General features: G+C 42.0%; 1 protein-coding gene across 1 annotated transcript in view; it reads left to right on the plus strand.

The window, feature by feature from the left end:
* Positions 1-1,775: 1,775 nt before the first annotated feature.
* The window catches only part of LOC117359685, a 58,788-nt gene continuing 45,817 nt past the window's right edge, over positions 1,776-14,746 (plus strand). Inside the window, exons 1-4 of the mRNA XM_033942901.1 lie at positions 1,776-1,793; positions 8,283-8,344; positions 8,699-8,822; positions 12,625-12,775. Coding sequence (XP_033798792.1) covers positions 1,776-1,793; positions 8,283-8,344; positions 8,699-8,822; positions 12,625-12,775 — 355 coding nt within the window. The remainder of the gene's footprint in view (positions 1,794-8,282; positions 8,345-8,698; positions 8,823-12,624; positions 12,776-14,746) is intronic.

Consider the following 14,746-nt stretch of genomic DNA (forward strand, 5'->3'; position numbering starts at 1 on the left):
GAAGTTTGGAAAGAAAGGGATGGGAAGACAGACATGAGGGTTATGGGGAGGGAAGAAACAATTGCAAGTTATTGTTTTTAATAAGTACTATGTATGAGTGGATTAGGTCTTTCCTTTAATTTTATGGAGCTCTTTTCCTGTTTTAATTGCTAGGCAATTGTACAAAATTTAATAAAATCAGGGGAATACATATCATCAAATAATTTATTACAAAAACAGAACAGACAAATGAGACACAAAAGGGCGAGGGGTAAACTACAACAAGATCTAGAAAAGAGAACGGAAAAGGGTGAAACAGTAGGAAGGGGAAGGAGTTTAATTCGGGCTGCCTGTAGAAAATCATGAAAGGGAGTCTAAGAAAGAAAGCTAACATCGGTGTTCGAAGGCATCTTTATATAAGAAACTTTTTAAGGCACCTTTAAATTTGTCTAAACTTGGTTCTTCCCTAATATAAGGGGGTAAAGAGTTCCAGATAATGGGAACAGTAACTGCAAAGGAAGTTGAATGGTGAATGCAAAAAGTCTCAAGAGTGGGAACGAAGAGTAGATTTTGGGAAGATGACCTGAGGGTTCTAACAGGTGCATGAGGGATGAGTAGTTTATCAATGAAGGCCAGTTCTCTGGATTTAAGTGTTTTGAAGGTGAGTAACGCAGTTTTATAAGTGATTGCAAAGTATAATGCACTCTCATCTATTCATGATTTCGTGTAGGAGCTGCAACCAAAAATTGCGTAATGATGATAGCCTTGTATAGTCACATGAAGGTCCAGGACACCTGAGCAGGGACAAAAGGGAGAAGAGGAGGAGCATATCAGTATATTGGAAATGTAGATCAATGATCACAAGGGCTGCTCAGGGAAGAAGGCGGCACTGGCATATGGGAGGAGTGTGAAGGGCATCCATCAAGAGCAGGCTGAGTGATAGCCATAATCAGGAATGACAGGAGAGGGTTGGGGGATCACATGCAGTCACTCATGTTATTAGTAGTTCAAAGTGGGAGTGTTACAATAGCGGGGAGAATGGTTGTGGGGAATCAACATTAAGTTAACATCAGTACAAAAATTCTCACCAAATAATGTGTCCATATGATGTGTCTTTTTTGTCTTCACAAATATGGTGATCCTAGTCTCATGAAACTTGAACCACAAGACCAATCCAAACTTATGGCACTGATTAGCTCAAATTTAAAGAGATCTGAGTCATTGTAGGGAAGCAGGAATCTTCCCATAGGCACCAGCTCCATGAGCATTGTAGATGCTAGAGCACCCCCAATATTGATTCCAGCACTGCCCAGATATCAGAGCTGAAATCTTCCCAATGTAGAGCTGCATGGAAACGCAGGAAGAAAGGCTTTGTTTCTGTAGCTACTGCTTCCACCTTCCCTTGCAGTCCATTGGTCAGACATTTCTTAGCTAGCAAATGAGCTGCAAAGACAGCAGGGCCAGTAGCTTAGGAGACACCATTAGTCAGACATTCCTCAGCCAAACAATAGGCCACAGAGAAAAGCAGAATGGAAGCTACTGGTCCTGCCTTATCTTGCAGCCTGTTGGCTGTTTAAGGATTATCTGACCAATGGGCTAATACCAGGGAGCAGAAAAGAGCTGCAATGTAGGTCAGACAGGCTTCCTGCCTTAGGTCTACCACAGAGAGGTTTTGGGAAAGGAATAAGGAAGCAAAGAGTAGCACAGGCACTGAGAGCTAGAATAGTAGTAGTGGATGGGTTGGGAGGGAAAAAGAGGCTGAGAACAGAACTGAAGTAAATGCAAGCTGGGGAGACATGGGCTATGATATAAAGGTGAGTGGATGAGGGAAGGGTTGAAGAAAGAAAAAAAAAAAAGAGAGATGAGGATAGGGAGAGTAACTGTGGGAGTTAAAAGAGCAGGGGGCTGAAGAAAGGGTTCTCAGAAGAAAGAGGATCAGGTTGGAGGGATGGAAGTAGCAGGGGAGGTAAAATTAGGAAGAAATAAAATCAAGAACAAGCCATGAAAAGATAATTTCCAGATTTCCACCTCCTGACTTGAACTGGGAGCAGCAAAAACAGAGCAGGAGTTGGAAGGCTCAGCGGGAATGGACCAGCAGTTTGAATCTGCCCCACAGCCTTTTCAGCTCTCCACCAGCCTTTCCTGGACCTTTCCACCTCCCGACTTGAACCGGGAGCAGCAAAAACAGAGCGGGAGCAGGGCTAAGCACCCCCAGGGCGTGGGAGCGAACTCCGCCCCTCCCCCTTGCCTTTGCATCGCTGAGCCAGTTGGAAGGCTCAGCGGGAATTGATCGGCAGTTTGAATCTGCCCCACAGCTTTCACCACTCTACCTGTCTTTGACATACCAACTCCTTCAAACCAACTCCACCGCAGTGTTTAATCCCCTCAAAATCTACCACTTCATCAAGTCTTCTCTACAACACCCTCTCGAAAACTCATACTGCCGCCTATCAAAAATCTACTCAAAACCAACAACCGAATCCTCTCTATCTCCAAATCCTACCCCTGCCACCAAAATGAAATTAATACCTCATATACCTACCCAGGTCATTTTACTGATAATCCTTCTCATAACCAGCTGGAAGACAGTAGCAAACAACATACTTATCACACCCACCAGCTCAACCACAAACAAAATCCACCACCAAAACAGGAACACCCCAACAGTTAGAAGCCTAAACCACCAAACCAACATTCAACAACCAATAACCCTAACATGGAGAAGCAGATCAACTCACCCCAAGACCAAACATCTTCATCCCTCTAAATCACTCATCTACCCTGTAATAACACAAAATTATCATGCAGAAACCTCCACACTAACATGTGCCTATTTAAACATCAGAGCCATAGGACCAAAAACAGAACACATAAAAACTGGATAAAAAATGAAAATCTAGACTGCCTCTTCCTCACAGAAACCTGGCTAACCTCAGACACAGATCTCAGAATAACAGAAGTATGCCCTCAGGGATACAAAATAACTGTGACTTGCAGAGAGAAAAAAAAAGGAGGAGGACTAGCAATCTTAATCAAAGACTCTTTAAACCTAAAGATACTTGAAAAAACTTCCACCCCACACATGGACCTCCTTGCGTGTCATCTCTCAAGCACCACACTAAAAAACTCACTAAACTGCATGCTCTGCTACATAATACCAGGAAACTGGACCGCAGCAAGACCTGAATTTGAAAACTTCATATACCAAAACTCATTAACAGCTGAATACAACCTTATCCTTGGAGATCTAAACTTACATCTCGAAGACCAAGCATCCAAACCAGTAGATAACTGTCTATCATTCCTCAATGCCTTATCATTCCAAATTTTAAACCCACAAATCACTCATAATAAAGGACACCAACTGGACATCGCAGCCTTCATGACTCATCAACTTTCAACCCCAGAAATTCAAACATCTAATGGAATCTGGTCCCCTTCACTCTGGTCAGACCACTACACATACACATTTAACATCAACTGGACCAAAAACAAAACCACACCAAATTCCAAAAATATAACCTACACCTCACGCAAACACATTGAACCCACTAAATTCTGGACAAAAATAGATGAAACCATCCAGGACTGCGACCCCAAGGACTTCATCTCACACTGGAGCAAATTGAGCACAAACATCCTTGATGAACTGGCCCCATTACAAACAAAAACTAGAAACAGCGAACTACTCCTACTTAAAAGACAGTGCAGACGACTTGAAAGAAAATGGAGAAAAAAATAACCTAGACCAAACGAAAAATTAACAAACAATACAAACTACAACTAAAGGATAAGAGAAAAAAACACTATACCAACTTAATAGGCACTGATACCCAAGATTCCAAAAAACTATTCCAAATATTAAAAGATCTAACAAACACTAAACCCTATATGAACATAAACAATATCCCCCTCCCATCAGCCACCATCTTAGCAGAACATTTTAGGAACAAAATAACAAATGCAAGAGCCACTCTCAACTGTACCCCATCCCACCTAACCGAACACACGACTCAACCCACAGAAAAAGAATCAACTGCAGCAGACAGAACATGGTCCCATTTCCCCAGTATACATTGGTCAGAACTCAATAATCTCTATAAAAAGTACAGCCACGCATCCTGTGACCTTAACCACTGCCCACCATACCTCCTAACAGCCTCCAGTGCAAAATTCCGCACTCTACTTATACTCTGGATACAAACCATGCTCGATGATGGCCTTTTCCCAACCGACCTTAGCGAAATCATCATCACCCCAATTCAAAAAGACCCAAAAGGACCACTGACCAGCCATCCAACTTCAGAACCAGAGCTTCAATGCCTCTAAATGTCAAATTAACAGAAGGTCTAGTAGTCAAACTCCTCACCAATTACCTAGAAGACCACAACTTACTTCACCCCACACAATCTGGCTTCAGAACCAACTTCAGCACAGAGACACTACTGGGATCCCTTATGGACACAGCCAACAACATCTTAGCACTGGGAAAAAATGCTGCTCATACAACTGGATCTAACCGCAGCATTTGACCAAGTAGACCAGGGATGCCCAATACGTCGATCGCGATCGACCGGTAGCTCAGGAAGGCAACGTGAGTCAATCGCGGAGCCCATCCCGGGCTCCGTGATAGACTAGTGTTGCCGTCCTGATCTACCGGGCTGATCAGCCTTCCTTGGCGTTCTCCCTAGGGCTTTTTAGCTGCTGCCGCCGCTGCTGAACATTAAAAAAAAACCGGCTTGGAGATTTCAGCCCGTAGCGAACTTAAGCTCCGGGCTCTAACGTGTGCGTGCCGGCTTCTCTTCTCTTCCCTCCGAAACCGGATGTTATGTCCGGGGGGGGGGGGAGAAGGGAAGCCGGCACGCACATGTTGAGAGCCCTGAAGCAAGCGTTCGCTACAGGCTAAGGCGGGAGACTTATTAGTGAAGCATTTCCTCTTCTTGCTGCCGGGTCCTGCCTACTTTCTGTTTCCACGAAGGCAGGACCCGGCAGCATTTCCCTCAACAGCTCCTCGCGATGCTGGTCGGCCGAAGCAGGGAGAGGTTGGGGCGGCGGCGGCTTTCGGGCCTGTTATTGGTGGCGGTTTGGGTCCTGGTCCCCAATGGCAGTGGCAGTGGCAGTGGCTTGGGGGAGGGCAGGGAGAAAGAAAGAAAAAGGGCAGGCAGGGAGACAGAAGGAAAGAAGAGAAACAGAAAAAAAGGAAAGGGAGGCAGAGAGAAAGAAAGGGCAGGGAGAGAGGAAGGAAAAGTTGGGGGAGGGAATGAGGTCTGGAGGAGAGGAAGCATACAGGCTAAAAGGGAAGAAAGATTGGAAGCACAATCAGAAGAAGAAAGTGCAACCAGAGACTCATGAAATCACCAGACAAGGTAGGAAAAATAATTTGATTTTAAATTTAGTGATCAAAATGTGTCTGAATTTATATCTGCTGTCTATATTTTACACTGTGGTCCCCTTTTACTAAACCGCAATAGCGTTTTTTAGCACAGGGAGCCTATGAGCGTTGAGAGCAGCGCTGGGCATTCAGCGCAGCTCCCTGCGGTAAAAACTGCTATCGTGGTTTAGTAAAAAGGGAGGGGGTATATTTGTCTATTTTTGTATGGTTATTACTGAGGTGATAGTGCACAGAGTCATCTGCTTTGACCTCTTTGAAAAACCCTGGAATAGGAATGATAATTAACATTTTCTATGCGTACAGTGTGCTTTGTGTTTTTTAAAAATTTTATTGTTGGTATATCATTTTGACTTGGTCATTTTAAAAGTAGCTCGCAAGCCCAAAAAGTGTGGGCACCCCTGAAGTAGACCATAACATATTACTGCAAATTCTGGACACAATAGGTATCTCTGATAAAGTATACTCCTGGTTTGAAGGCTTCTTGAAATCCAGAACATATAGAGTAAAATTGGATAAAGTAAAATCTGAACCTTGGTCCAACGCCTGCGGCGTGCCTCAAGGATCTCCACTATCCCCTACTCTATTCAACCTATATACCGCCTCCCTCGGAACATATCTGGACAATCTAGAAATTACCGCCTATAGTAATGCAGATGACATTACCATCCTCATGCCATTCGATCAACCAAAAATCGCCATGACAAACATAGTACATCGAACACTAGAAGCACAAATTGAAACTCAACCCAGACAAAACAAAATTCATCCTCCTCGAAAATAACAAAACCCCAACCTTAACCAGTATAGAAATCAACTCAATCAACTACCCCATTCAAACTACCCTAAAACTATTAGGAATGACTATAGACAGATGCTGCACCAAACAATACAGAAATCTTTCGCAGTTATGAGAAATTTAAGACAAGTACGAAAATTCTTCGAAAGACCACAATTACAGCTCATAGTTCAATCCCTTATACTAAGCCTACTGGACTACTGCAACATCCTCTACCTCCCCTGCCCTGCAACAATGATTAAACAACTACAAACAATCCAAAATACAGCTCTGAGACTCATCTACTCACTGAAGAAACACGACCATATCACAGAAGCATACATCGACTCACACTGGCTACCAATTCAAGAAAGAATACTATTTAAATCGTTAAATAGAGACAGCCCAATCTACCTAAACAACCGCCTCTACCAAACTACATCACCCAGACATAGAAAAACACACACCCCTTTCACACACCCTCCAATCAAAGAAGTCAAACGGAAAAAATTGTATGACGGACTACTGGCACACAAGCAGCAAAACTGGATAACCAAATCTCCAACCTACTGATAACCACCCCCGAATATAAGATCTTCAGAAAAGAAATAAAAACGATTCTCTTCAAGAAATCACTGAATCACTCTTAACATATCAATTACCATCCATCCTCCTGCCCCCACAGATACTACCAGTTCTTCTCAATTGCTTTTGAATTCACCAATAATTTACTGTATCCCACTATGTATATCTCTTTTTGTAATCCGCCTTCTCAACTTCTCTTGAATTTACCAATGATCCAATATTGTAACCCACCTTTTATAACTCTTTTGTAATCCGCCTTGAACTGCAAGGTAATGGCGGAATAGAAATCTCTAATGTAATGTAATGTAATTTTAGGACTAGCAATTTATTAAGATCAAAACAAAATGATTAATAAATATATGAAAAATATGTTTTGTAAAATCTAGTTATTAGTAGGGAAACATCCAGGTCATGTATACCAAAAACAAAGCTGACAACACATAAACCAAAAATTGAAACGGAGAAAAAATAAACCTCAATTGAGGGAGGTTGGGACTACACAAGTGCCCAACCATCCACACATCATCACGGGTTTATAAAAAAAACTCCGTAAACATATATATGAGTAACTGCTTCACTCGTTTCCATTCATACAAAATCTTATTTTGGTCACTTTTTTTCTTCTTTTTTCTCCAAAGTCTTTTTTGTGTATAAACGTCAATGTATAGCAATACAGGCCAGAATCCCAAACTTAACTGAATTAATTAGCAAGGGCTACAGCTTAATTGCATTAGTGTAAGAGTTCTTAAAGGTATGGAGCACACAGTCAAAAATAATACAGAAAAAATACACTCATCTGAAACAGGCTTTTCACCAAAGGCTTCCAACTCGTACTCCCGACAGAAAAGACTTTCTGTTTCGCCCGACAAGGGCTACTTCAGGGGAAAAAAGCCATCTTCTGCTGTCTCCCAACCTCCCTCAATTGAGGTTTATTTTTTCTCCGTTTCAATTTTTGGTTTATGTGTTGTCAGCTTTGTTTTTGGTATACATGACCTGGATGTTTCCCTACTAATAACTAGATTTTACAAAACATATTTTTCATATATTTATGTAATTTTAGGAGGCATGGTTCAAATCTATCAGCTGTTCCCCACAACAGAGCAAGCCCAAGACTCACTGGGTAGGAATGTATTATATTGCTAATTCAGCTGGGTCATTTTGGGGTATCTGCTCTTTTCCAACTTTGCAGTCACAGGGATAAAAAAGATATTTCATTAGAAGGATGGGGAAAGGAAACAAGGTTATGGAAGCATGAGATTCCATGAACTGGAAATCTCCCTTTTATAACATTCACTTGGCAGCTTGAGTATTGAGAGAAGCTATGGTCAGAGATTGAACTGAATGGAATGGAGAGTACCACTGCTCCAATTCCTCATAAAAATTAAAAATATTATTCCCCATTATAATTTCTAAGGAGGTAAAAATAGGTACTAAAAAAGTAGCAGCAGTAAGAAGAGGTAGCAGGAGATCGCTGATAAAGTTGGAGAGAGGAAGAGAAGGAATATATTGTTTCACAAACTCTGTGTGTTTCATGGTTTGGCTCCTTTCCAGATCTCAACTCAGCTCCCTGAGTTGGATGATTGTTTCTTGGCCACTGGAGCAATATCATGCAGGTAGCCCAAACACAGTGTCTTAGTATGAGTGCATACTTCTATATCCTGGGCTGTTGGAATATGTTTTCCCACTTGACATGTAATCTCAAGATCCTTGCTGGGCTTTCAGAGCTCAGGGTGAGCATGTGGCAAATAATTTTTTATAAACTTTAAAGGCAGAGGATAGTCATTGGCCTGAAATCTGTGAGTACCAGGGGAAGTGCTGCAGTGCAAAAGGGGATGAGGAAGCAATTCTAGAAAACAGGAATGTGCCATGCCACATATTGTCATGTTCTGTCACTGGTTGAAAATCCTAATTTTTAAGAAGAACTTGTTAGTTTTACAATTGTTTTTCTGGTGTTTTGATTTATTCAGAGTTTATATTTCAGCAGATGACATGGAAAATTTAATCTCTGAGATTAAGCAGGAATTCATAACAAGTATGAAAGAGTCTCTCGAAAAACATGGTTTTTATGCAGAAGTAAAAGAACTTGTACAGGTATATATATTCAACTTTGTTTTAAAATTCCAAAAGAAATTTCTGTGCAGGTTTGATAGAATGGAACGGTTCTCAATGTATTGGGGGTTTTGTTTAGAAAGATCTATAAAGACTTCTGATATGTTCATTTGATGAATTGTTTTGAAGTATTTGATGCTTGAAAGATAAGTTTTATTGTTTTAATTATGTATGCTAATGTTATAATCTGCTTTGAGTAAAAATGGAATATAAACTATATTAAATAAAAAAATTGTAATAAACAAAAGTCATAACTACTTTTTCGAGTAGACAACAGCAAAAAATGAAATGTACTTACTTATTTCTGTCCATCTAATATCCTACATTTTCCTAGAGGAAAGCACATGGCAGATTATATAAAAGTAGATATACTATATAGTAAGAAGAATAATGTATATACTGTATACAGCTATGAGGTAGATTAAAAGGTAAGACTGAGGGCCGATTGCATAAAATTGAGTACACTGAGCTTATCTTAGTGCATACAATTTTGGAAATGTTCTTGTTGTACCTAGTGATTGGGTATTTTGATCTCATTAGATTGCCTTAGCTGTAACATGGAACAGAAAATGATAGCATAAAAAGACCATATAGTCAATCTAGTCTGCCAATCCATACTGTCACCGACCAGCCCTGAAGGCAAGAGTCCGGGACTGGCTGGTGGCAGAATTAAAACTCTTCATTATGAAAGTAGCTGCTGGTGTTTTAATACGGATACTTTACTCCCTCAGTGTCCTTAAAGCAGGGGTGTCAAACTTAGGCCCGTGGGCCAAATTTGGCCCGCAGGGTAATTAAATTTGGCCTGTGAAAAAAATACCCTGTTCCTTCCCTCCCTCAATCACATTGTCCACCATCTCTCTCCCGGCTTCCCGATCTCACCTTCAAAGCAGCCTGCAGAGGATCGCCAGCTGGCTGTAGCAATCCTATCAGGCTGCAGTAGTCTCCGCATCACATTCCCTCTGCCGCAGTCCTGTACATCAGAGGAGGGGTGGGACCGTGGCAGAGGGAACATGCTTTGGAGGCTGACGACTGCATGCTAGGATTGCTACAGCCAACCGGTGATCCTCTGCAGGCTGCTTTGGAAGCTGAGACTGGTAAGCTGGAGGATGCTAGAAAGAAGGGGGAAAACATGCAGGCTTTCGGGGGGGGGGGGGAGGTGGCCCTGGTATAGAAGTACACGGAAGGAGGGAAGGAGGGGTCCAAAGAGACATGCATATGCTGAACTGAGGGTGGGGAGAGGGGAAGAAATAATGAATCTAAAAACAGAGGAGAGGGAGAGAGATGGTAGATGGGATGGAGGGAGGGAAGAAACAGAAAGGGAGAGAAGTTGGACACACGGGATGGTGTGGAGGAGGGAATATAGAGATACTGGATAGGAGGGAAGTTGGGAAGAGAAAGGGAGAGATGGTGGACCCTGGGGTGGTGGGGAAGGAGGGAGAGATGCTGGCAAAAAGGAGAGATGGTGGATCTGGGGATGGGATCCATCGCTGCAGCTGCGGGAATAGAGATGAAAAAAAGGAAAGATGCCAGACCTCCAGGGGAGGGAAAGGAAACAGAAGGGGAGGACAGAGATGGAAGATGGATGGTTAGCACGGAGAAAGAAGGAAATGACAAATGGGCAGGAGACCCTGGCAAGCGAGTCATCAGAAGACAATCAGAGCCTAGGACCAACATGATTTGAATAATGGCCAGACAACAAAAGGTAGAAAAAATAATTTTATTATCTGTTTTGTGATTACAATATTTTAGATTTGAAATGTGTATCCTGCCAGAGCTGGTGTTAGACAGCAATCATGAACTAGGGCCTAAAAGAGCAAGTAAAAGTCTTTTTTTATTTATTTTGTTTACATCACAGAGCCGGCGTGGGGTTGGAGTGATTGTAACCCTATACGTCTACTAAGACTAAGGGGTCCTTTTATTAAGGTGCACATTTAGCATGTGCTATTTAGCATGTGCTAATCTTTAGCACGCAATAAATCGGTTAGCATACCTTAATAAAACGACTACTAAGTATCTTATTAAAACATTCAGTCCGCGACTTAGCCTATGTTTTAGATTTCGGCCCCTTATGTGATTGAGTTTTACACCCCTGCCTTAAAGGGAGCTAGTCCTTCAGGCTTTCAAAAGAACACCCCCCCCCCCCCCCCCAAAAAAAAAAAAAAAAAAAAAAATTTGGAATGCTCCCATCTCCAGGGAGTAATACTTTATTTAGGATCAACAGTCCCTTCAGGCAATCTTCTCACTTAAAGTCAGTGCAATAGTTTGTAAGCAGTCCTTCCCTTCCCTTGGGAAACCATAGGGAGGCTGTGCAAACCACTCTGATGGTGCTACGTCAGAGCCAGTGGCTCTCTCAAAAGAAACATACCCATAGGAGGGGCCTTAGGCACCTGGGCCATCGGGCCCTAGGATCCTGTGGGTTAGGCAGGGGAGGAGCAGGCCCGCCTCATTTGGATGGTGCAAGGACCCATCCGGTCAACTTGCTGGTAAGCCCGAGGGGGGTTTCCAGGATGGGTGTTGTGTTGGGGGGGTTCTGGCAAGAGGGATTGGGCAGCCTCCTGCCAGCGATCTTCAGGAGGGCCATTGGGGGGGTCCGGAAGGAGGGGTTGGGCACCCTCTTGCCGGCGATTGTCGGGGGGGGTGGAGTGGGAGGGACACTGGTGGCTGTAGCCGCAACTGCTATACTAATCGCAGCAGGGTGATCCCTTGCCGCGATTAAGTATAGTGGCCGCATCTAAAGTAACCTGATTTTGTAACCGGCGTCTGTAACATGGACGTCGGTTGCAGAATCCAGTTTAGTTTGGGCGGGTGTAGGCCCGATTCTATATAGGACTCCCATCCCGGGCATCCTATACAGAATCCGGGCCAAAATGCAGAGAAAAGCTTTGTACATGAAAAACCCCAACCCCCTCCCCCCCAAAAAAAAAAACTGTGCCCCTGCCTTCTTCAGGTAAGCTATGAAAACCCCATTCTCCCAACAGAGAATAACTGCAATTATTCTCAACATTTCAATAAGACTATTCTTTTTATTAATATAATGAATCTGCTGTTCTATTGTTCCTTGATACTTAAATTCTGGAGATCCATAGGGGGAGAATCAATATGATATTGAAAGTTTCATTGTCGTCAAATGACATAGTCTTACTTGGAACTCTCTTAATACCCAAGAATCTAATTGATGCAAATAAGAATAGATTACTTCTTATCATGACAGGATCTCAAAGTCCTTCCTTGAGAGCCGCAATCCAGTTGGGTTTTCAGGATTTCCCCAATGAATATGCATTGAAAGCAGTGCATGCACATAGATCTCATGCATATTCATTGGGGAAATCCTGAAAACCCGACTGGATTGTGGCCCTCAAGGAGGGACTTTGAGACCCCTGCTATACAGCTAATTACGAAAAACTGGAAAAATTGGGATAGAATAAATTATAACTTTTGGTGGGAAACCTTTTGCCAATTTTATAAATTTGAGCGAATGGGGACACTATAATAAATTCAAAGAGATCTGGGGTCCATTAGCGAACTATTGCAAGAATTGATCATTTGTATTACCCTTTGATTTCTGAATGAGTGTCATACACATCCAGGTTGGGTGGAAGGGAGGGAGGGAGGGGGTGATATGTACTTTATCTTATTATTTGATTGCTTTGTATTGGCTTTTTAAAAATGAATAAAGAATTGGAAAAAAAATAATAATAATGTATCGAGTTTAGATATTTCACTGGGTAAATAAGAAAATGCAGTGGTTAATAATGCTTTGGTAATATCTCTGTACATTTTGCAGGCATCTGTTCATACTGATGTCAAAAAATCTTTGGACATGCACGTGTCTGTGCTAATTGAACCCAGTTTTCACACTCGACTATATTTCTGTGGAGGATTAGATCAGCCTGAAAGGTTAAAAGAGATATTGATCAGTGGCTTCTCCATTCAAGGTAACTGATATTTTGGACATTGGTACGAGAGGACTATTGATTGTTGAGACCTTATATTATTAATTAGCAGTGCTTGTAATTATTATTTTTTTCTTTAGAAGTAATAATAATAATAACAATTTATATACCGCAAGGCCGTGAAGTTCTATGCGGTTTACAAAAGTTAAAAAATACAATAAAAGAAAAGAGAACTAAAATATTAGAAGCCACTAGCTAAAAACCCTAAAAGATCTGAGTAATGCATATTAAAATTCTTACAAATCAGCTACCTAAATATTTCAAAAACAGATATGTTTTTAGATGCTTTCTAAATTCCCCATAAATATCAGTAAACAGAAGCAATTCTTCTAAATCTTTGCCCCATACTGCTGCCTAATATGAAAAAAGATGTTGATGATGTTTAAGTTTATATCCTCTAACAGGTAAGAAAACAAAATTCAGATGTGAGCTTCTCTTATATTTATTGGTTGCAAAGGAAAAAAGCTCATTTATATATTTATGAGCTAAACCAAATAAAATCTTAAAACAAAAGCAACCAAACTTAAATTTCACAAGTGCCATTGGCAGCCAGTGCAGCACTCAATAGGAAGGTGTTTATATGATCTTATTTCTTCAACCCAAAGATCAACCTAACACTACATTTTGTACCATTTGCAATCGTTGCATATTCTTCTGAGAAATTGCTGAATAGTAGTTTAGTGAAGATCCAAACACAATTTTAAATACAAACAAGCAAACATAGAACAACTCTGAGTCAAATGCAGCAATGTTAGGAACAGCATAAGACCATAAACAATAACTTCTATTCATTTTAAGAACATTTTAATAAGAAATTACCCCCTCCCAAATAGAGAGCTGCACGGGAACGGGGGCGACGGGAATCCCGCGGGTTCCCCCTTCGGGTCACGGGGATCCCGTTGGGACGCCTCCGAGGGTCACGGGGTTCCTGCGGGGCTGGATGTAGTCAGCCGCAAGGCTCGTCTTCTCCCTACCTGTCCTGCCGCAGCACACAGCCGACCCGGAACTCTTCCACGATGTTAGTGCTGACGTCGGAGGTCCCTCCGACATCAGCGCTGACATCAGGAAGACTTCCGGGTCGGCTGTGTGCTGCGGCAGGGCAGGAAGGGAGAAGACGAGCCTCGCAATGATCCCTTCCACTGTCTCTTCCATAACAAAAGTTGGACTTTGCATCCCTTCTCATGGCTATGAAATCTCAAATGACGGGAGGAAATTTTTATGGACTTTTAATCAAAAAGAAGGTACGGTGCCCTTGTATTTCTTTGTTTATCTACAAAATGGCATGGTTAAATATTAATACAAATTATAATCCACAATACAGATTCTTTTCAGCAAATTCCGTATATTCCATATACATCTTCATAGCATTACAATCAAGACTTTGTAGCAATAGCATTCTTTTCCTTCACTCTCTGTTTTTCATACCATATTTCATCCTGTCATCTCGTTTTCTTTTCTTTTTTTTTTTTTAACTCTGGAATTTTCAACTGTAAATCCAAAAGACAGAATTGAGGATTGTGCAATTCATCAGGATACTTCTTTTGCCTTTGAGTAATGCTGTTTATTTTTGTCTAATCCAACTTTTCAAGCCAAAGCATTTAATATGCAATGGTGCATTAGCTACCAAGGAGACACAGATCTGGGAGCCGATCTCCAATCCACAGCTTTGTTTTTGAACCATAAAGTTAGCGCACTGGGAGGTTTGTCAGACTGGGCCTGTTCTGTTGTCGGTCGGGCGAGGAAGCACCACGAAGGTAAGGGGGCAGGGAGATAGAAAGGGAGGAAAGGTGGAGTGGAGAGGACAAGATGCTTAAAGGAAATGGGGAAAAGGACGCTGAAAGCACTGGGGAAGACAAAGGGGTCGAGAAGGATGCTGAAAGGACATGGGGAAGACAGAGGGGGGAGAAGGACGCTGAAAGCACATGGGGAAGACAAAGGGGTGGAGAAGGATGC

This window comes from Geotrypetes seraphini, chromosome 4 (genome assembly GCF_902459505.1).
Source record: "Geotrypetes seraphini chromosome 4, aGeoSer1.1, whole genome shotgun sequence".
NCBI lineage: Eukaryota > Metazoa > Chordata > Amphibia > Gymnophiona > Dermophiidae > Geotrypetes > Geotrypetes seraphini.